The sequence below is a fragment of the Pangasianodon hypophthalmus genome, chromosome 5, assembly GCF_027358585.1.
Source record: "Pangasianodon hypophthalmus isolate fPanHyp1 chromosome 5, fPanHyp1.pri, whole genome shotgun sequence".
NCBI classification, from domain to species: domain Eukaryota; kingdom Metazoa; phylum Chordata; class Actinopteri; order Siluriformes; family Pangasiidae; genus Pangasianodon; species Pangasianodon hypophthalmus.
This window is the reverse complement of record NC_069714.1, coordinates 19,153,984-19,177,535: the sequence shown is the minus strand read 5'-3', so window position 1 is coordinate 19,177,535 and position 23,552 is coordinate 19,153,984. Positions and strand designations below refer to the sequence as shown.

Sequence of the window (23,552 nt, the reverse complement as noted above, 5' to 3'; positions counted from 1 at the left end):
CAGACTCTGAACAGATGAGACATTTGTTTTGAATATGACAGGGAGAATAAACACATACATCTCTGTCCATTCTTCTTTAAACATTCTCGACATCAACAAGCCATGATATCAGTTGAAAGCAGACCACCATGGGTAAATAAAATGTAACTTTGTGAAAACATTGATCAAAAAATGTCTCCCATCTGATGAGCTGCCTTAAGCTAAATAATTTACATAAATCCATGTGACTGGATAATCTGCAACAGAGGATCTGTTGCCAGCTGCCAGTTGACCCACCCCTGCTTTAGGTGTTTACAATGTGCTAAAAGGGTTATTCGTGGCCATACATGTCAGGCATTGCCTTTATTCATGCAAACTTCTGGATTTTTGCCCAAGATATTCATTACATCCATCAAATAATTCATGGTTTTTGTAATGTTTTGAAGATGGGTCATAAGTACACTATCTGCTAACTGATCCTTCAATTGTTGCATTTTGTGTTACTGGTTTGGGTTGAGTATTGTTTGGATCTCATGCCAATCCCAGTAGATATACTACCTGGATCAATCATTCAGTGTTAGCTTGATGCACGTTGGTGTCTCTCCAAACTTTTGTGAGCTACACTTACATATAAATCTCTGTCTCTCACATAAATCTCCATCTCTGTGTCTCAACATCTTACCTGCATCATTGCTGAAGTATAACTCTGCCCTTAAGGTGGGGTAGGTGGGGGAGTGAATGACCATCGCTCTCTTCCACCCTCAATATCAAGACTGAGGTGAGACCCTTGAGCAAGGCACCGAACCCCCAACTGCTCCCCGGGCGCCGCAGCAAAAAAGGCTGCCCACTGCTCCGGGTGTGTGTTCACGGTGTGTGTGTGTGTTCACTACTGTGTGTGTGCACTTGGATGGGTTAAATGCAGAGCACAAATTCCGAGTATGGGTCACCATTCTTGGGCGCACATCACTTCACACTTTCACTTAATTTCCCAGGACCAAATGGCAGATCCAGATTAACACTTCCTCGCTCTTGTAACTACATGTCTTTCCTATTAGTTCCTTAATTATTCATAGCAGCGCGGAATTAATTTGCTTTGAAATATATAACAGAATGATGAGACGAGACTTTAAGGGAATATAAATACCATTCAGGACAGTAGACACATCACACAGGGTTGAGTATAGACAGGTTGTACTATAGTACCGTATACTATACATTTCAGTGGTATTCAACTTGTGGTATTCAAAATTGCAAAGGTCCAGTTACATAAACTGACATTCTTACATAGCTAACATGACTAAATGGAGACAACTGCTACGTCCTGGTTCATGTTTAGAGTCACTGCACTGCGGCCAGTTTTTATACATTTCTTGGCTCTGCTGTAGTATTTTTTTAATGCGTTCAGTTCAGTCCACTGAAATACTTTGCTGAGTTCACATCTGGACCGCAGTCTACCAGTTGACAACCCCTGATAGCATATAGTATTATATATAACTTTAAATATATAAATATTTCTTTCTGGGAGAAAATAAAAAACACACACACACACTCATTCAACATCATACATTCATTAAGTTATTACAAACAATTTGGCTTGTTCTACTGTTTACATTGTACATTCCACCACTGCTACTGCTGCTCTGCTCGGTTCTTTTTGCACATCACTGGCACTGCCACTTTAATACTTGTAAATTTGCACATTGCACTGTATATAGATATATATACAGTAGGTTACAAGTTGCTGCTATTTCGTGTTTGTGTACTTGTCCTGTACAGTACTTGTCCTGCACTGTCTCGTGTTGTCTGTTCTGCAATGTTTTGTTTTGCACTGTTTGCACTAGGTTGCACACGATGCACTTTATGTGGCTAGGTCTTAGTCTAGTCCTCAGCTCTGTGTTTTGTAACTCTATGTTGTGTGAGGTGACCATGTTGTTTTATGTAGCACCAAGATTCTGGAGAAACGTTGTCTCATTTCACTGTGTACTGCGTCAGCTATATATAGTTGAAATGACAATAAAAGCCTCTTGACTTGACTTGACTTGACTTGATAAAAACAACACCATCTCCAGAAGCAGAAACAAACACAGCAAAGAACAACCAGCTTCCTTTTTTATTACAAAATTATTTTATTACAAAAGGCCATCTGATATTCAACCAAGAGAGTGGCAAAAGTGTGTGTTAACATGTTCATTCGTTACAAATTCTCACCTGCGGCTAAATGCATACCAGCATCTGTGTGAGGAATTTCACACCTGCAGCCACCTCTCTGACACATTTCCCATGCTTAACTGTAGAATAGCAGGCATTTAAGAGGTGTCAAAGACACACACACACACACACACACACACACACCTAATCAGACACCTTCTGACTGCGTGTGTAAAAGAGCAGCTATCCTGAGAGTCAGTACAGTTACAGAATTACAACATGGGAGAATGAATAATGAATCAGATGCTTAAAGAGAACTTTAAGAAGAGATGCAGCATTCTTCAACATGGACTCTATGACTTCTTCACATTTCCAGCTCTCTCCCCAGACACACAATCCTCTGTATGATCCACAAAAGCCACAGAAAGAGAGCAGGCTGTGACAATACTCTGCTTTCTCCTTTCCCCTATCACTGAAAAATATCACTCTTCTGTCCAGTGTGTCAAATAAAGGATTTAGAAGGACATGGCCTCTTAAGTTGAAAGCTCACTTTTGTCACAGAAAAGACTCATAAGCATGACTACAACTGAGAACCAGTTTAGAGCTGTTCCATGATTTATTCAGTCTCTGTAAGACACAAACCACCCCGTCCCTGAACTGCATCCTAATATACCATCTAATCACCCCGAAGGAACCATGCAGTTCGAGTGGGTTGGATATAAGTTTCTGTCTTACTTGTGCATGTACATTATGTAAATCTGTAATGCCAGTTGGAGACTTCTTAGCAGAAGCACGTTTCAGTCTTCTCTAACTCTGGCCTGTCGTTAATGGTCACGTCTGTTATTCTGCTCTTAAAAAAGCTGCTTGCTCTTGCATTTCACTGTGTTCTCTGAATACAAAGTTGGCTCAAAATGAGTCAGAAAACACAAATAACATACCAAGTGGTTTAATGGATGTGAGATGGGTCTGAATGAAGAAAGCCAGCCAGGCAGAAATTGCTTAAAAATAGACTTGTTTCTCTTAGGGACTCATAATCATAGTTCAGCTTCAATTTGTTTTAAACCGAGCCATGCTACAGTATACAGAAGGGCTGACCAGATCTCTCCCTGTGCCACCAGGTTCTGTCAAACGCACTATATGTAATGAATAAACATACTGGGGCATGTGATTTTAGGAAAGTAATCAGCAGCACAACGGTGTGAGGCAGCCTTTATTATAAGACGATTCTTTTCCAAAAACTGCACATGAAGTGTTTTATTGCTCTTATACCACAGCGATTTGCCAACATTAACATATTTAAATTTATTAAAGTATGATATGTTGTATATTTTATCCATTAATAGTTACATTTCATGTTGTGGAACATCTGCAAAACAAGTTAGTTCCCGTTATCACTCGTGTTAAAAAAAAAAAAAAAAAAAAAAACTATAAACAGTTTCCTCTCTCTCCTTTTCATTTATATCAAACTGATTTTTCATATCAAAACCTCTGATATAACTTGTATCTGAAGATAAATGTCCAATTCTATTGAGTAGCCTCTGATGGATATGTGACCAGCTTTGTTCAGAATCTGGGCTAAGCATAATATTAATTTGGGAATACTGGTTATGTAGAGAAGAACTATTTTAAGTATCAGCGTTATGGGCAAACCACCTTGCTCCTATTTATACAGCCATTTAAAAATATGAATTAATTTTTCTGATAATTATCAATTTAAAATAAAAAAAAATGATTTATTATTTTTGCCTTGATTAATTTCTATCCTTGCCCTTTAAAACAATGAATTGATCTATAATCTTCTGATCGTTACACTCCTATTATGTATTATGATATTCTCTGAGGTTTGCAGTGATATACTCTCTACTTCGATATATACATGAAACCCTAAAACAGCCTCTTAAAAGAAGTTTAGCCTCTTAGAAGTTGTTAAGCATCTCAGACCTGAGTATGAGAATAATGATCCTGATTCACCAGAGGGGGGCACTGTGGCGTTAACCAGCATTTGGGATTCTCTTCATTCTATTCAATGGGATTTTGCTAACCTAGTAAGCCAATTAATTAAAGATACCCAGAGCTGTGAAACATCGGAGAGTTCTGTGCTGCTGGAGAGCATGTGTCACAGGCACTGCATGTGTGTTTAATTAGAGCCGCTACTCCACATTGCTTCAAATGGTGCAGATTAAAAGAGGTTGTCACAAAACATCCAAAGGCTTGTACTGAGACGCTGGACTGCGGAAATGAACAGAAAGAAAGGAAACCATTTCACCCACGCACACAAATCAGGGAGTAAATAGATGCTGGGAGGAATTTCTCTGATACAGTCCTTTCACTCTCTGCTCTGCTTTGGACAAGCTGATTAGATTGTCTTGATCAAGTTTTATAGACATTACAGCTGAACTAACCAGCTCTGACATGCTTCTCTTTCATTTCTAAGAACACATGGACTGGTCTGTGTGTGTGTGTGTGTGTGTGTGTGTGTGTGATTGTGTGTGTGTGTGTCTAACTGGAGGTAAGTTTCTCCCCCCGTCCACTTTCAATAGCTCACTGCGAAGACGCACACAAAACCTCACAAACACTAAATACGACGGCACACAATCACAACACATTAAACACAGTCACTCCTACTGAGTGTCTCTCTCCCTCTCTCTTCCTGTCTCTCTCTCTCTCTCACAGACATACACACACACCCACACACCTAGAAATGTGTCAGGAAAAACATCAATACTTGTATTCGAAATGTCTTGGAATGTTTATTAACTGTGTATTATGTTATTAACTGTGTTTATTGTGTATAAAACTCCAGCTGTCATAGCTAAAACTCCTGGATAAGATACTTAGAAGAAATATGATATGAGTTGGAAGACTGTAAGAGAGAAGACTAATGAATAAGAGGAAATTTATTTCTTAGTTGCACTGCAAATCTCTCTTGAAGGGCTCTATTGAAAGCATTAATGTCAAGGTTTTACATGTCAGTAGTAACAAACGTTTGAAAGTTCACGAAAAATAAATGATAAAATATATTAATCATAGTTTTTCATGGTGGATAAAAATTGTATTGCTTTGAAAGCAGCACGTTGTGAAAAAAAAAACATAACACAAGAAAGAAATCAAAAATCAAGCTGCATCAAGATGCTTTAAAAATTGCTTTATAATTGCCTCATGGAACTCGGAATCAAACTCAAATTGAAACGTGAGGTACGTAGAAGTACCAGAGTTACTATCAAACGGTTCTCATTCGAGAAATGTAGCTTTCATTAATCAACGACAGACTCAAATATATGTGTGGAAGGCCAAGAGCTTAACAGTCTGGGCATGTCACACTATGCTTGCGGAAAGCTCAAAGCATTCAGATGTTCTCAAAGAGAAGTGTTGATCTAACACACATGAGCCCCAGATGTGAACGTGTAGCCAAAGTGAGCATGTAACACATCCTGCAAAACCTCCCACAAACAAGTCTAGTGGCAGGCCATGGTTGGATGGGTACAGCTGCTGACGACTTGTGCTTAACATCAGAAGATACAAAACTAAACACACTGATCAGATACACACACACACACAATACATATAAACATGCAACATACATGCTCTCTAGGGATGTAACACAAAATGCCACTATCTGTATCCGTGTAGTATCCCAAATATCTGTATCTAATCAGTGCTCCAAAAATCCATATCTATATCTGTTTAGTTCCCCAAATATCTGTATCTGTGTAGTGCCCCAAATATCCGCATCTGTATCTGATCAGAGCTCCAAATATCCGTATCTATATCTGTTTAGTTCCCCAAATATCTGTATCTGTGTAGTGCCCCAAATATCCGCATCTGTATGTGATCAGAGCTCCAAATATCCGTATCTATATCTGTTTAGTTCCCCAAATATCTGTATCTGTATTTGATCAGAGCTCCAAATATCTGTATCTGTGTAGTGCCCCAAATATCCGCATCTGTATGTGATCAGAGCTCCAAATATCCGTATCTGTGTAGTGCCCCAAATATCCGCATCTGTATCCGTGTAGAGCCCCAAATATCTGCATCTGTATCTGTGTAGAGCCCCAAATATCCGCATCTGTATCCGTGTAGAGCCCCAAATATCCGTATCTGTATCTGAACAGTACTCCAAACATCCACATCTGTATCTGTTTATCTCTCTCTCCTCACTCAAGCTCATAATTGGTCTCAACCATAGACGTGTCTCAACCATAGACGTGTGCAGAACTGGTATAATCCCACCGGTGCAGTTATTTTTCTGTTTGTACCTGCCTTCAGTATTTTCTAACGAATTCAGTTGCTGCTATTTCCCCAAAGTACAAACCACCTAGTAGCCAGGCAGTTACTAACAATGAACGAATGTAGGTTTTTAAAGAACGCGGCCTTTGTTTGTCCTGCGAGCTTCATATCTGACTGCTCACTCAACACCTGCATGAAAGTAACCAGATGTCCTGTGAACCTTTCTGGCAGGCAAAAAAAAAAAAAAAAAAGAAAGAAAGAAAGAGTGCATATTTTATTCATGTGTATTTGTATCTGTTTAGAAAACATTATCTGTTCATTCTGAATATTCATATTCATTTACATCCCTAATGCTGTCACGTTCAAACACAGTTATTTGATCAGAGAGCTCAATTAGTGTTTCCACGTCTCTTTTTTTCCTCTCTGTCTGTCTTTCTTCCTGTCCTCTGTCCTTCCTAGTCCTATTGATCCATAAAGGTCACCATGTGTCCAGCAAATGCCCGGAGCATTTTCACTCAATGACCTCTTTATCTGCAGCGGGCCGTTACCACTCACAATAACAGCTCCACTGTTCCACTATCACAACAGCAAGAGGTTTCTACTCCCACTCTGGTATTATCATCACTGAAACTGGTTAGATGAAGTTCCTTCAAATCATGTGACTTTTCAAATTAATATGAAGTCTAGGATCAATTCTCTTTACAATCTATTTGGCTTTTCAGTAGGATTCTCTGAGAGGTTTCAGTTAACCACATTTCAGATATGCAGTGCTTAGCCTGAATCGAACTCTAGTGTGTTTTTCCCATCGGTGTGTTTCGTTGAAGCAGGTGAGAAAACAGCAATCGCACTCAGGTGTGGACCAAAACAACCGGTCTGAAACCATCTGAGTGAAGCTGTCTCCATCCTGTTCCAAACGAACATTAGTAAGACTCTGAATTGACCCAAGTGCAGGAAGTGAATCAATCATGCATTTTCTGTAGATGTGAGCTGCTAAACTGAGCCAAAGCACTCAACCGTAGCGCTGTAGAAATATGATATGTTCTGGATATATGGCCTAAAGAACAAAAAGAGAAATCTGGATGCAACAAAGAGTAAAATTGGATGCAACAAAAAATGCTTTAAACATTTTTATATGTTATTTATACAATTATCTAATAATTTATTTACTGGCAGATCTGTGTTCTCTATGCTCGGGTTTACATATTTCCTTCCTGTATTTCTAACCATCTGAATGAGTACAGGTGTATAATCCCTTCAGCCATCTTCTTTTGCTTTTTAGTTTGTTTAGTTATTTGTTGTGTGAATCCAGACAGATTAATAACAGAACATTGATCTACTCAGAGCTACTGAGCCACTTCAGAAATCAATTTAAAGAGAGAACTTACCTGGAGATTTCTTGCAGGAGCGTGAAGGCATCATGTAGTTCTGTCGGGGCAACAGGGGTGAGGATGGCAGTGACACGGACACAGCTTTAGACAGTGACAGCAACCCATCATCAGGAGGGCAAGCAATGGCAGTGCTAGGATCCTGCACCCCACCTCCCTGTCCTCTCCTCTGTGCACCAAGGAAGTGTGGCTCCCCGACTGGCACAAGAAAACAAGAGGAAAAACAGAGTCAGCAGTTAGCGTGTCAGTCTGACAAAATAAGAGGAACTCTGCTAGTCACATGGCACATAAATAATCCATCTGACTGCGCACACATGCTTCATGGAGCTGTGAACACACAGCTCTTCAAAAAAAAATATAAGACAGTGTGGTCAGTTAAGTAGTTGCTGACATTTGAATTAATTTTCCTCACGCAATGATAAGAAAACCAAACAAATCAACAATACAGATAACGAAGTCTCAATTATAACTGATGAAAACATATAGAGCTTATGTGCTGACATTAGTGATTCAGAGCTCAACAGGTTGAAACCTATATTGTAATTATCCTGACTGCCTTTTGAAAATGACGACTGCACACAACATTTATGTAATGTGTCTGACATGCTTTCAACACTGGTATTAACTGAGCACATTCCTAAATAATTTTTTTTTTAAATCATTAAAAAGGCATGCCGTTTCCCATTTATGAAAAGGCAAGCTGAACATCTCAGAGGCTTAAATGATTTGTTTCAACTAAAATACTGGTTTCAGTGAAATCCATAATTAATTAGACAGTGATAGCATTGGATATGAAATCAGAGAGTGAATATGAGGTTAAAGTGCAAAATATCTACACAACACAGGTGTCAGACTTCAGCCCCGCACAACCACAGTACTGCATCCTAACTTACCAGCTGATTGCAAAATTTGCTTAAAAGAAAATATAAATCTCTGTATGGCTTTGAAATTTTCAGTAAAGCAAACAGTTTCTCTAGTCAGCTCTCCTGTGCACGAACAGAAGATGCAATGACACACAGCAGGTCAGGAAACAGTAAACAGCCAAATGTTTAATAATTCATTACTTTTCAATTCAAGAGGAATCTAGACATATTTCTCTTGTGAATTTTATCTCAAGAAACACGCAGTTTGAATTCTGACGATGCCACAGCTATCATTAGCTAGGAGTTTCTGAGTGGGAGGGATGGTGTTACTCTCTCCCCTGTTAATCGGTGCGACACTAGCCAGTTGCAGGCGTGTGTATGCTCATGTATGCAGAAGAGGGTTTACAGTGCTTTTCTCTAAGTGTGTTAAACTACCCTGTGCAGCAGCATGAACAGCATTTCAAAAAGATGCACTTCATGTGTCTCAGAGGAAGCTTTAGCTTTAGTGTGATAGGGGAGAGCTGGCTAGTGAAGCGCTAACCGACCTAATTGGGAAAAACAAAGACATACACAGTGTATCTGCAGGCATTCGTTCATAATGTAATGTACATTTCCATGTGGACAAGCCCTCACATAATTCTAGTAACTGCAATTATTGATTAAGTCTTTAGACGTCTGTCTTTTTTTTTTTTTCTTTCTATAAAGTAGGAGAAGAGTATTCACATCACAGCACCACTAGCCTGGGAGTCAAAAAGTCTGTATACATTCCTAATGGCTGCGTAAATCATCACATCCTTATAAACAACTGAACGCCCTGTACTGTCAGACATCTTACTGAGCTTTTGACAACACACACACTCCACTCTGCTCTGCTCTGAAAGCATGTAGATGACCACCTGCCTGGCTCAGAAAAGCCTCTCTCCTAAATAGTGAAAACCAGCTTAATACAGTCTGACAGCACAGCTGCATGATCATGATTTAGGCCCATCAGGACTGACAGCATACTTTTATGTAGTAAAAAATCTTTTTAACGTCTATTAAATCAGAAGATCTAATACAAAAGCACACACTGTAGTGTCCGATATGAAACCAAACAGTGTTGGCATATCTGTGTGAACTTGTTTCCTTGGTGTCTGGTGTAAACAGACCTCGGGGTTAAGCTCATACTGATTACCAGGGCAGCATACTGCTTGTGCACGAGTCACTGAAAAATAGAAACATAAGAGCTCCAGTCCTCAGTACCCTTTGGCATATTCAACAAAACTCCAAGATGATGATTTAATGCCTTGTAGGCCGACATCTTTCTGCTGGTCATTGCAGGCCTGATGTCTGCATCCTTTAACAGTCTCTCTGAGTTACAGTAGGCCTCTGCTCAGTAAATGAGTTTAGCACGCTCCCTGTCTCCTCTCTGGCTGGGAGAACTGATGAGAAATTCAGATACGCAAACATAAGCATTAGCTCTATTGCACTATGCAATCTTCTGCTCCAACTACACATCAGCCTTACACAGTATGAACTTTCCAAAACTGACTGAATAGGAACAATTTAGACTCAAAATGTATATTTAAATTTTTTTTTTGTTTTAATTTAGAACTAAGGAGGACTTCAAGAAAGGCCTTGATATATTTCTATTTTGTATAGGAATATAAAAAAAGTTTTGATTTGTAGAACACGTTTCTTGGTCACTACATAATTCCACATGTTATTTCATAATGTTAATGTTTTCATTATTCTACTGAAAAATAGAATATTTTAGAATTCTACTGAATTGTAAAATAGTAAAAAAAAAATTTAAAAAATTGTACAAATGAAGAAAACCTTTGTCTGAGCAGATGTGTTGAAATATAGACTCATAATGTTAAAGAATGCCAGCAAACAGGAAACAGTTGTGCTTCAAGTATCACCTCGGTCAGACAACAGACCTGCTCTGGCGCCGATGAACCTTTTGATGGGGTCACAAGGCACTGACCCTTATGACCTCTACAAAAACATGACCACAGAGCACACAGCAAATATTCCCAATAAAGCTGCATCCTAATGTCAATTAGGATGTCAATTGGCTGGGTAAACAGAGTTAAATTATGTATATCAAAATTATAAAAATCAATCCACTACAGAAAAAGGGAAATGTGAGCCCTGGTGTATAAAAGAGATCTCACTTCATTTTTCGTTTTGAACTACAACCTGAAAATCAAGAGATGGCAGTAGCGTGTGTGTACACCAAAGCTACCCTACCGACATAGTCCAACCACACATGGGGGGAAGAGAGAGAGAGAGACAGAAAGAGAGACAACAGACAGAGAGCAATAGAGAGTCTGAGATATAGACAGGGAAAGACAGAAAGAGAGAACAAGACAGAGATACAGACGGAGAGAGACAGAGAAAAGAGAGAGACCAAGACAGACAGTGACAGAGAGAGACAGAAAGACAAAGAGAGAGAGTGACAAAGAGAGACAGACAGAGGGAGAAAGAGAGACAGAGATAGACAACCAAAAGAAAGACAGAAACAGCAAGAAAGAGTGAGACAGAGAGAGACATAAAGAAAAAGAGAGAGCGATAGAGACAGAATGAGGAAAAGCAGCATGAGAGCGAGAGAGAGAGCGAGAGAGAGAGAAGAATGCTGCAATAACATGAAAATATGGCACAGTAAACTGCTGGAAGTAAAAATTGAACATAAAAGGGCAAAAGTGTAGCGCAGCGTACAGGAACTGCAGCAGTTCTATTCTTGCTCTGATGGCGTGGAGCGGCCCAGCCCAGAACACAACTGCAATTTCAGTGCTGCTGAGGCAGTGGAAACCAGTGTCTGCTAATAACACACTGCAGCCTGAGGATATGAAAATGATTATAGACTCACTCCATCCATTTCCATTTCTAGACAGTGTGACCACTGCCAAAGAACCCAAATTCTCCGGAACTAAGAGCTGATCGTGTTCTGTAGAGATATCCATTTAATGACCAAAATTAATCACTGGCTGAATTAAAGGAGCTTTGGTTTGGAGAGGAGAAATCATGACTGCTTTTAAAAGGAAAAAACTTTAGAGAGCCATGGGTTATTTTTTGGTGAATGAGTTGGTAAGCCAACTTATAATAATAACCTATAATACTATAAGTTATAGGAGGCTTATTCATGATGGACAAGCCTCTAATCTCATGAACTGAGCCTATGATTTGCATCAGCTATGCATGCACACTTTCCAAACATGAAAAGATTAATTAGCATGTGAGCAAGGGAAACCCACATGCAAGCTGCATAGACTTGAGACATGTAAAATCATGCATGCTTGTAGAGGGAGCCGAGATTGTGTGTATTCTAATTTCTATTAGGTTCCTGTCAGTTAATTTGACAGATGAGTATAGAAGAGAGGAATAATGAATGCAGATTGCTTTGTCAGAGGCACAAAGCAGGCCGAGTACAGGACAGTGCAGCAGTGGGAGATTCTGCTGCTAGACTGCACCCCAAAGAGTTGCTCATATCCACTACAGAGAGTCGAGAGACACACCGACAAAAGATCCCACACTCATCATGAGGAAGGGGAAAAGAGAGAGAGAGTTACCAGAGCTGTGTGAGTTTTAGAGTTATATGTGCTTGGATTACACAGCATGAAACTAACTTTGAACTCAGTTACAATTACGCCCTACTGTTCTATACACGGACACACACACACACACACACACACACACACACAACTGTAAAGGGATATTCATGTAACTAGATTCTCATTCTATATCCAAACAGTGTTTAACAATTATGGCAATATTTATAAATGAATGAACACAAGAGCAGTTGATCCTCCTGCAGCAAAGGCACACTAGTTGCCCTAAACAATAGATTACTCAGATAGCAAAAGTTTCTACAAAAATCTGTAAAAATATAACGTTTCTACGCTGCCACACTACAGCATCCAATTCCCCAGAGAAAACAAGTTCAGACAGAAGAGGAATGACAGAGGGCATAGAAACATGAAATTCAATATACAGTCGGTAAGTGAATACTGTGCTTAACCTGTCTTTACTAACCGAGCTGAGACCTAAGGCTTATTTCCCAAAATGAGACATCTGATACTGCCTCTTTCATACAGCCTCATAAGCACATACTGTATAACATGCTTATTGTTAAACCCTTTCATATATATACATATCTGTGTGTGTGTGTGTGTCTGTGTAAACCTCTACAAAATGCATCAGGCAAGATTTCATCAAAAGCCCACTCAAGATGTGTGCTTTTGCTGAAATATCCTCAAAAGGATATGTACATCCTTTTGCACATAACACAGGGAAGACATATTCAAAGGGGAAAAAAAACACTGATTCTAATAAATGACCTTGTTCATACAGGGACTGAATGACAGAGAGAATGAAAATACAGAAACTGAATTCTTCTAAGGTTGGAGAGGCAGGTGTTTTTCTCTCCCTCTCATTTCTCCATCATTTTGTCACGTTTAAATGGTTTCTACACTGACAGCAATCACCTGAGACAATAAGTCAAGCATTAAATTTAAAAAAGTCCATAACAATTTAAAGCCAAAGGCAAAAACCAACAAGCTAAACAAACAGCCTAACAAGCTAAACAAAAAGAGAGATGTCTTCCCCTTATGTTTATTCAGTGTGAGTGGTATTCAAATAAGAATGTATCTACTAACAGATTGAGAAAGCAGCCTCTGTCAAAAAAAAAAAAAAAAGAAGAAGAAGAAGAAGAAGAAGAAGAAATAATAAAAACAGATTCCACAAACCTACAGAGTTTTGAGTGTGTCCAGAATTGATGTTCTAAAGTATCTTGTCCTATTTTACACTTAGCACACATTAGGGAAATGTCTGGAACTTGGCTTTTTAAATTAGCCATTTCTTAATGTTTTCTTTAATCCTGAATAACTTTATAAGCACTTAATACAGATGTTTTCACTTCCACAACCACTAACTCACTCTATTTCCAGAATATAGATTCAGCGGACTCAGCAGTATACAGAAAGTAAGTAAGATTTAGTACTGACAGCTTTAGCAGCCTGCTGTTTTTTGGGTATTAATGCCTCTCCATTACGCTGCTTTTCCAGTTAGGATTAAGGCCTAGCAGTTTTCTGCTGAAGATCCCTGATGGGGACAAATGAGTCAATCACTATTAGCCGCATGCTGTAGACTACTGGATGATGTGGTTGTACTTCAGTGAAGAGAGGCATGTCTTTCCCAGTAGTCTTGCGGGAACAAAGACAGGGGAGGCCAAGAGCCATGACATTTCCCATTCCTCATTAGAAAGGCTTGATTGCTGCTGGTCTGGGAAAAGAGCTTGGACCACAAAGATGTCTAGGCTCAGCCATGTATAACTCACTGGAAAGGAAAGGAGACCAAAAGGAAATGCAAAAGAGCACTTAATATAACACTAGATGGTAGTTCTAGGGTGAAAATGTATCCAAATCTTATTTTAATTAAAGCAACCACCTTTACAATATATTTACTTATTACATTTATTAATATAAACATTAGATCTCCTCAGGTATCTGCAAAGCTTAAAATAATGTGTGTGCAAGTTTTCTTTGTTGTGGTGACTTAAACCACATTTAGAGGGCTTAATCCATGATCAAACATTCACCTGTCTAACGGCTACAAAAAGAGCACAAGTGACTCAATTCAACCTGGCTGGGTAAATAGAAGGTGACACACTGATTATACACACTTTATTCTGAATTTACACAGCCTGATGCTTTTCTGTAAGTGCTAACAAATCATTTGAAATATAATGTATAAAAAAATACATAACATAAACTCATAGGATATTGTAACCATTTTTTTAATTAATTTGACGAGTGTTTCAAATCCTGACGGCAACATGCAACAAAACTGTCCTGCTGGTGATCTGGATGTAGATCTGGATGTAAATAAAACATCTCATTTAGACCAAAAACACCTTTTAAGAGAATCCATTTTGAAAAGTTAACACTGATTCTCAAGTACACTCCTGGAGATCCACTGCAAAGCGTTTCAATGTGTTCAAATCGTTAATAAACCTGTTCTCACAAACAAAAAAAAAGTTATTTAGCCAGCTAGTGAGTAAGAAATTTGTGTTTCTGGTAAACAATGCAGCTTTACTTAGAGTACCAATTCTACCAGAGGAAGGCAATATCTTAACATGTTCTGTTTTTGATGTTAACCTTTGAATGTGCTTTCTGTAAGCCTGAGAGGTCACTTCCTGCTTCCTGCAGAGGCCAGTGGTTGGTCAATGCACACTGTGTGTGATGTTATTTCCACACGGGGCTGGATTTTCAGGAAGACCCTAGACAGGTCATAGGTTAATGACAGATTTTGACTGGCATTAGAACAGGCCATTAAACAAGAGTTCAGTGTATAGGCCAGGGAGGGTCACAGGAACAACAGCTCACAGTGGACAATAGGAAGTCTTGGCTGAGGCTCACTGAATGTGTAAATAGATGCGACTACGACAGACAGCAGCACCTCAAACTCAGATTCCCATCTACAACTACATTTCTTATTTACTTCAACAACTTTTAAATGCTGATGTTGTTTGCATATGATTATATTTGTGTGGTGATGCACATGAAAGGGAAATACCAGTCACAAGTTTCACACTATTTCCTTTATTCAATAATTAACAGGGAAGATACGTCACCAATATTCGCAATAGTTTATTCCCTGGAACAGAATCACATTAGAAGGAAGATGGCTGTAGAGTGTTATACCTCTCCTCTTTAAGAGAGCAGAGCAAAATGAGAAAAAATGGGGATCGTTAACTTTGACCATGCCTTAAAAGCTGAGATGGAGACCAGGCTTGAAAGCATAAAGAGCATAAATTCTTTTCTAGTGAGCTGGGGAAAAGCAACACAGAATACAACTCAGTGGCCACACTTCTATACGTGTACATGTAAAACACAATCACACTGTATCCCTGTTAGAGATGATCATTCGCTACGATTTCCATCAACTCATTTCTCATTTTTTTCTTGTACAATGCAATCTGTAATTAATTGGGACACAGCATTTGTTCTTCTGCCAGTGTACTACATGAGTCACAGTTCCTAAAGTAATTAACGCATTTGATTACAACACACCAGTCACACATTGTAACACACGGATTCCTGCTGAGTGTTAACTGACACTGAGAACTGACCAGAAGCCTGATGTTGGATGTGACTTTTGCCCTTGAATTCTAATTTAAATGTTGAATGAAAGTCGGCTTAAGAGGCATCCTGCTGAAAACATACCGCCAAGCAAATTAAACTCCATAGTGAGGCCAAAAATTCCTTAGCAAATGTGTACCACTGGAATGGACTTCTGAACCCACTGCAACAGGACTGTAGGTCAAAAGCACATTTCCTTAGGTGTTATCCTATCAGGGTTTTCCCTCAGAAAACAGAGAATTCAAAGAGGGTCACTTTTCTCAGATTGCGAACTGTGTCATGGTGAAGCCATAGTAAAACAATTTCTACACTAATCAGCAGTAACAAATACTTTCAACTGATACATTCAATAAATTCAGCTGAAATTGGTAATTTGAGGGCATGGCACCTGTGTCGCCCCATAATGTAACAGCAAAATCTATTCACAAATACAAAGCTTGTGCAATGAGATTGACCAGAATCAATCAGATGCATAATATTTCCTTTCACACCAAAGTGCAATTCAATATGTTTAATAAAAGTTGCACATAATACATTCAGGTTGTAAATTTACATAAGTTTTATATTGTGGGTTATTTTTTTTTAAATCTCTGCATATGCATGTAGAGTATGAAATAAGATGAGAACATGATGTAGGCTATTAATTTTTATATGACTCTTGTAATAATAATTTAATGCAGACTGGAATATGCATCCCTGTTCAGTCGGCTCTGTGGGTTTCTGGTTCAATCGTGACCTCGGGTTACTGTCTGTGTGGGGAGTGCTACATGTTCTCCCCCATGCCCCTGCGGATTTCCTCCGGGGTTCTCCGGTTTCCTCCCACCTCCCAAAAACATGCTGGTACATGGACTGGCTATGCTAAATTGCCCCTAGTTGTGAATGAGTTTGCATTTATTTCTGTGTATTACTGGATTTCACTTAAGCACCCACCTTTTTAACAAAGAAGATAACCTAACTATTAAAGTGCCACATAAAAAGCTGTGATTTCTGTGAATGGAGTTCTGTGCTCCCCTGATAAGACTCTGAATAAGCCACAGGTGTTCAGACAGCCTGACAAATAACAGGTACTGCTACGTGGTATGTTGTGAATACATATTTAAAACAAAAACTTATCAAAGACTTATTCCTAGTCGCTTTTAATAGCACGACGATTCCAATTAACTGGAAGTTTTTGTTCACACAATCTATTACCTTCAGAGAAATGCTCAATGAACAGACCAAACCCATTCATACATATCACTAAATTCATTACAGTGAAGTCTAACAACACTGGCACCTTGTTCTTATCTCTTCACAGTACATAGTTCAACTTCCCACGGCAGCGCTGAACCAAGATAACACTACTGTTCTGGAGGACTTTGACTCAGGGAATGACATCATTTGGTTCCCATCAGCCAGCTCTTACGTAGCCTTTATTTGCCCTTGCTTTCACTACATAGGCGTTTCCAAGGTGATGGACACCAGTGTTTGCTCTACAAGTAACAACTCTGGCTGCCCATTGGCCAACTCGAGACTAGAGAACTTAACAACACCCAGTGGTTAGGCTACAAAGACATGCAAGTTGACCTTGAGTCAGTCAACGACTTCTACACCAATCATGAACCCTGTTGTAACAAGGAGCGGTACTTAGATCCAGTTTTAAATTAAGAAATAGCAGCACTACATACTGACTGGAATCAGATATTATCGGGTTTTCTCCTTTCACTTCATCAGCAAGCCTCGGCATCAACTGTTCATCTGACTCTACAGACACTGATTAAGAAAATAATATTAGGTCATTATAGTATAAAGTACCATAGGGAGAAAGTAAATATGAGGGATCTTTTGTGTGCTAAAACAGACTAGAGTTATGTCTTAAAGTATTTAATTTCATTACAGCTATAGTTCATATGATTTTGTTTTTAAATATCTTCAAGCAGAACTCGACACTAGCATGGATCTTCAAACAGAAAGGAAGCTATTGAAGAAACACTATTTCAGACATTTGACCTTGAGCCTCAGAATCTAATCAGGTTGCAATGATAATTCCACATAAATCCTACAAACATTCAGCCACTTCTTGAGTTCTTGAGATATTGCACTAACGCGAATCTTGGTTGGACACAGGGACAGATGGAAGTACAAACAACCAGAAAGCATAATAAACATAAAAATAAAAACTTTAGTTATTTAGTCAGGGGACAAAAATATATAATATGATGCTCTATAATATAATATTGCCCTGACAGTCCTGTAATAGTAATTCACAGTCAATGCTGTGTCAGGGCAGTAGGGACCAAACTGGCATGAATAATCCTCATTTATTGTCATTGTGGAATCTTCATCATTGCCCAGTTGCAAAGATGTTTTAGCTAAACACAAAATTAATGCCAGTAAGTGGGTATATAGTTGAGTGTGGTATTTTCTTTGCATTTTCATACTTCAAACTCAGTTACATCATCACCTGTCTGTGTATGTCAGCCACCAATCTGTGTCATTTTACTAGCTATCTAGGGTCAAATTTACCATGGGGTTGTGCGTAACAGAGAACTTGTGTTTTAGCTAACTAGCTAGGGCCTTGCTCGAGGGCCCAAATATGGTAGACTGGCAGGGCTAGGACTGGAACCTTCCGATCAGTAGACCAGCCTTAAACACTGTGCCACCGCCAGCTCATGTTATGCTGCTAGGTGTTCAGGCATCAGGCATATTTAATGATGCCATTTGCAAATTCCACCCTTGGGACCAGTAGAAGTAAGTGTGCTGGAGTAAGTGAGATTTGTGGACAACCATAGAACTACTACTTTAAACAAGGTCAAGACATATTCTTCCTTCAGGAAAGCTGTTAAATATCGCTATATAAAAATACACACTGTGGTAAGGATTACTGAAACAAGGAAAAGACAGACACCCCTTTGCGAGACGGTGGCTTGAGTTTGTTTTTTTTCCCCCATAAAAGACTGTGTGCCTGTGTGTGTCTGTGTGTGTGTGTGTGTGTGTGTGCGCTCAACCACCAGACAGAAAACACACATTGAAAGAGCAAATATTTGACAATAGAGAAACAAATATTAAAGGGCAGAGAAAAAAGTTGGCATCTCCCACAGAGCATCAGGAATAAAAATACCAAATTCAGTGTGAAATAGTGATTTGATAAGGACAGCTGCAGAACATGGCAGATGAAATGTATCAGAGAGCCAAGTCACTGTGGTCAAACTTAGAAAACATTTTTTACAAACACAAAACAAGGAATGTTACATGTATGGCTCTTTACTTCCCATGCACCACTGTGAAAGGCTGACTGCTAGACCACACCACCTCAGAGTGTGTTTCTGTTTGTTTCAACTGTCTGTGAATGATATAATCTCAACTCAAAGTAAAAGTGAAAACAAGTGCTGAAGAAGGAAATCACTGCAAGAGATGTTGGTGAAAAGCTTGGGTTTAAAAGCCAGAAAATATAATTAGATCATTAGACAAGATGATATTTCCATTATGTAAGGGTTCCACAATTCAGGACATCAATTTCAATCAATTTAATAACAAAGACCCAAGCATTTTTTTTGTCAACCCAGGTGACCTTTAAGCTGTCTGTCTGATAAAAGAGAAGGAATTTTCTTCTCTAGAGACTGACACATGCATTCACCATCCACTTTATTAGGAACACCAGTACATCCATGCAGTTATCTAATCAGCCAATCATGTGGCAGCAGCGTAATGCATAAAAATCAGGCAGATAGAGGCAAAGAGCTTCGGTTACATCAGAACATCAGAACGGGGAAAAAGTGTGACTTTGACTGTGGCATACTTATTAGTACCAAACATGCTGGTTTGAGTATTTCAGAAACTGCTGATGATCTGGGAATTTCACACACACAACAGTCTCTAGAGTTTACACAGAATGGTGCAAAAAACAAAAAACACTGAGTGAGAGACAGTTCTGTGGATGAACAGTTCTGTGGGTATTTCCAGTAACTGTTGATCAGTCCTGGACATCGGCTTGGAGGAATTTTAGTCCATTCCTCATTACAGAACAGCTCCAATTCTGGGATGTTGGTGGGTTTCCTCACATGAACTGCTTGCTTTAGGTCCTTCCACAACATTTCTATTGGATTAAGGTCAGGACTTTGACTTGGCCATTCCACAACATTAACTTTATTCTTCTTTAATCATTCTTTGGTAGAATGACTTGTGTGCTTAGGGTCGTTGTCTTGCTGCATGATCCACTTTCTCTTGAGACTTAGTTCATAGACAGATGTCCTGACATTTTCCTTTAGAATTCGCTGGTATAATTCAGAATTCATTGTTCCATCAATAATGGCAAGCCGTCCTGGCACAGATGCAGCAAAACAGGCCCAAACCATGATACTACCACCATCATGTTTCACCAATGGAATAAGGTTCTTATGCTGGAATGCAGTGTTTTCCTTTCTCATTTAAACCAAAAAGTTCTATTTTGGTCTCATCTATCCACAAAAACATTTTTTCCAATGGCCTTCTGGCTTCTACACATGATCTTTAACAAACTACAGATGGGAAGCAATGTTCTTTTTGGAGAATAGTGGCTTTCTCCTTGCAACCCTGCCATGCACACCATTGTTGTTCAGTTTTCTCCTGATGGTGGGCTCATGAACATTAACATTAGCCAATGTGAGAGAGGCCTTTAGTTGTTTAGATGTTACCCTGGGTTCCTTGTAACTTTGCAGACTATTACACGTCTTGTTCTTGGAGTGATTTTGTTGGTCGACCACTCCTCGGGAGGATAATGATGGTCTTGAACTTCCTCCATTTGTTCACAATCTGTCTGACTGATTGGTGGAGCCTGAACTCTTTAGATAGTTTTGTTACCTTTTCCAGCCTGATGAGCTTCAGCAAATCTTTTTATGAGGTCCTCAGAAATCTCCTTTGTTCGTGCCATCATACACTTCCACAAGCGTGTTTTGAAGATCAGACTTTGATAGATACCTGTTCTTTAAATAAATCAGGGCGTTCACTCACACCTGATCGTTATCCCATCGATGACTCTAATTTCACCTTCAAATTAATTGCTGATCCTAGAGGTTAACATACTTTTGCCACTCACAAATATGTAATATTGGTTATTGGTTGAATATTTTCCTCAATAAATAAATGAGCAAGTATAATATTTTTTTCTCATTTGTTTAATTGGGTTATCTTTTAAGATTTGTGTGAAAATCTGATATATAGAAAAAAGTCTGAAGGATTCACAAACTTTCAAGCACCACTGTAAGTACTGTAGGCCATACGTGTCAAGAGGTTTTAACTAGCCTGCAATTATACAGAATAAGTACTATTACACCTGACAATTACATTCCTGGGATTTTTGAACTTTCCATTCCAGATTTAGTCCCCTTCACTGTTATAAAATCCTCCACTCTTCCGGGAAGGCTTTCCACTAGATTTTGGGGCATGGCTGTAGGGATCTGTCCATTCAGCTACAAGAGCACTAGTGAAGTCAGGCAGTGAGGTCGGGTTGAGGAGGCCTGGGGTGCCGTCAGTGTTCCAGTTCATCCCAAAGGCGTTCAGTGGGATTGAGGTCAGGGCTCTGGTCTTCTACTCCAGTCATGGCAAACCATATCTTTATGGAGTTCACTTTGTGCACAGGGGCACTGTCATGCCAGAACACATTTGGGCCCCTTAGCTCCAGTGAAGGGAAATTGTAATGCTACAGCATACAAAGACATCCTAGACAAAGGCTTCCACCTTTGTGGCAACAGTTTGGGGAAGAACCACATATGGGTGTGTGTCAGGTGTCCACAAGCTTTGTGTTGTATAGTGTATGTTTATAGAAAGAAGCAATTTGACTGACATGGCAGATGTGCAACCACAGATATTTCCAAAGCTGTTCAGCATACATGCAAGATCACACACAAAACACTTTAATAATTTCTGTTAACTTTTTTGAGTCCTGTGACTATATATTGCCCTGAAATGATAATTGTGTTGTGGTGGTCAAAAGTTTGTGTGAAAACAGGCACAAGGAAGTGCGTATGCACAGGGGTCTGAGCTAACCATCCCTGAAAGTCACCTTGATGCATCCTGAAGTGGAAGAGGCTGTTTTAATATGCCAGCATTAAATGTAGATTTGTCCCATTAATTTGCGATCAGCAGTGATCAAATTTAAAATCTAATAGTGTGCTACATAAATCCCCTAGGAAAAATCCAGAAATGGTCATTGGTTTCCATTTTTATTTGCTCTTCTCTGAAGCACAAGAACCCTGTAATTAGTGCTAACTTGGCTACACACAGTTAAATAGGATTCAAACCAACAGCTCTGTTTTCAGACTCAGTTGACCAGGAAGGAGGAGACAGTGGCGGGAATGGAAAAAGCTGCGAGGGAGAAAGCGAACCAGAAAAAATTAAGCCTCTGGGATGGCTTGGTTTTCATTCACTGTTTAATATTTCACCAAATGGTTGTAGCACAAACAGTTACATTGCACTGTGTTTTAGATCAGAATGAGATCTATAAAACTTGCTAACCTGTACAATATTAATCAGACTTCCTGCCACATTGCAAAAATTACAATTGTATTTCAGTATGAAACAAGCATTACATCTCATTTCATTTATTATTCTTTAGACTGCCTTCTGACTGATACGTCCAGTTGGGGTCATAAGTTTACATATGCCTTTCAGAATCTGCAAAATATTAATAATTAAAAAAAGAGGAACACACTACATTAAGAGCCAGGGGGGGGGTAAAATTTTGAAGATGATGTTCGGTGTAAATTGTTATTATTATGTTCAAATGTTTACACCTCCCTGGCTCTTAATGTATTGTGTTGCCTTATTAAGAATCAATGAATGTTTGCACCTTATGTAATGGTTGTGTATGAGCCGCTCAATGGTCCTCAGTGTGAAAGATGGATCTCAACGTCACAGACACTGTTGGAAAGGGGTTAAGTATGAAGGTGCTGGAAAACCAAAGAATGTGCAGGACCTGGAGGATTTTTCTGAAGAACAGTTGGCAGTTTAACTGCTCAAGACAAACAAAGGACGAGTGAACAACTATCACAAAACATAAAAAGAGTTGTTGATCATCTAGGTAACAACACACAGTATTAAGTATCAAGCTTATGTAAACATTTGAACTGGCTCATTTGTGTTAATTCATTTATTACTGTGTCTCGTGAACTATATGTAAACATCTGCTATGTGAAAGAGCTTATTCAGGGCAGTACTAAAAAAACAAAATGTAATTTTTATGATCCCTCATGTTTTTTTTTTAATTATTAACATTTTGCAGATTCTGCTAAGGCGTACGCAAACTTATGACCCCAACTGTACAGTATGGCTGCATTTCTATATTTTTTAATTAACATGCCAGCATTCTAGATCACAACTGCTGCAAAAATGTCCATCAACCTGAAAACATCAAAGAAAAAGGAGAATTTCATTCTTGCTTATATCTGGTGATAAGTCACCCTATGAGATATCTTTCATGTCCTGTTGCATGGAGATACTGCTGAGAAACACTCCAGCAGCTAAACATACACACAGCTGAATCAACAGCGAGCTGGCTTCTTAGTGTAGACTTTGTTGGTTTGGCAACATTCTTATATTTAGCACATGGTATATGTACACAATATACAAAGGATCTGAACGAGTTTAAAAGAACTGTGAAAAGGTTTAGAGCTTAACGGTAAAAGCAAAGTCGTGCGCGGCAAGCCTATAAAAAAGAGAATTAGGTGTGTTTGATATACCAGTGACTGATATATTATTTGGGAAGAGAAATGAGAATGAGAAATGTTTATTATTATTATTATTATTATTATTATTATTATTAAGCCAATATTAGAATTACAGACAATAATTACACCCAATGACTTGTAATG

At 38.9% G+C, this 23,552-nt stretch overlaps 1 protein-coding gene across 2 annotated transcripts in view; it reads right to left on the bottom strand.

Annotated features, from left to right (window-relative positions):
• tanc1b (tetratricopeptide repeat, ankyrin repeat and coiled-coil containing 1b) overlaps positions 1 to 23,552 on the bottom strand; it is a 131,448-nt gene that overhangs the window by 85,468 nt on the left and 22,428 nt on the right. For both annotated transcript variants that reach the window (XM_026912153.3, XM_053234539.1), the window contains exon 3: positions 7,740 to 7,937. In XM_026912153.3, coding sequence (XP_026767954.1) covers positions 7,740 to 7,937 — 198 coding nt within the window. The remainder of the gene's footprint in view (positions 1 to 7,739; positions 7,938 to 23,552) is intronic.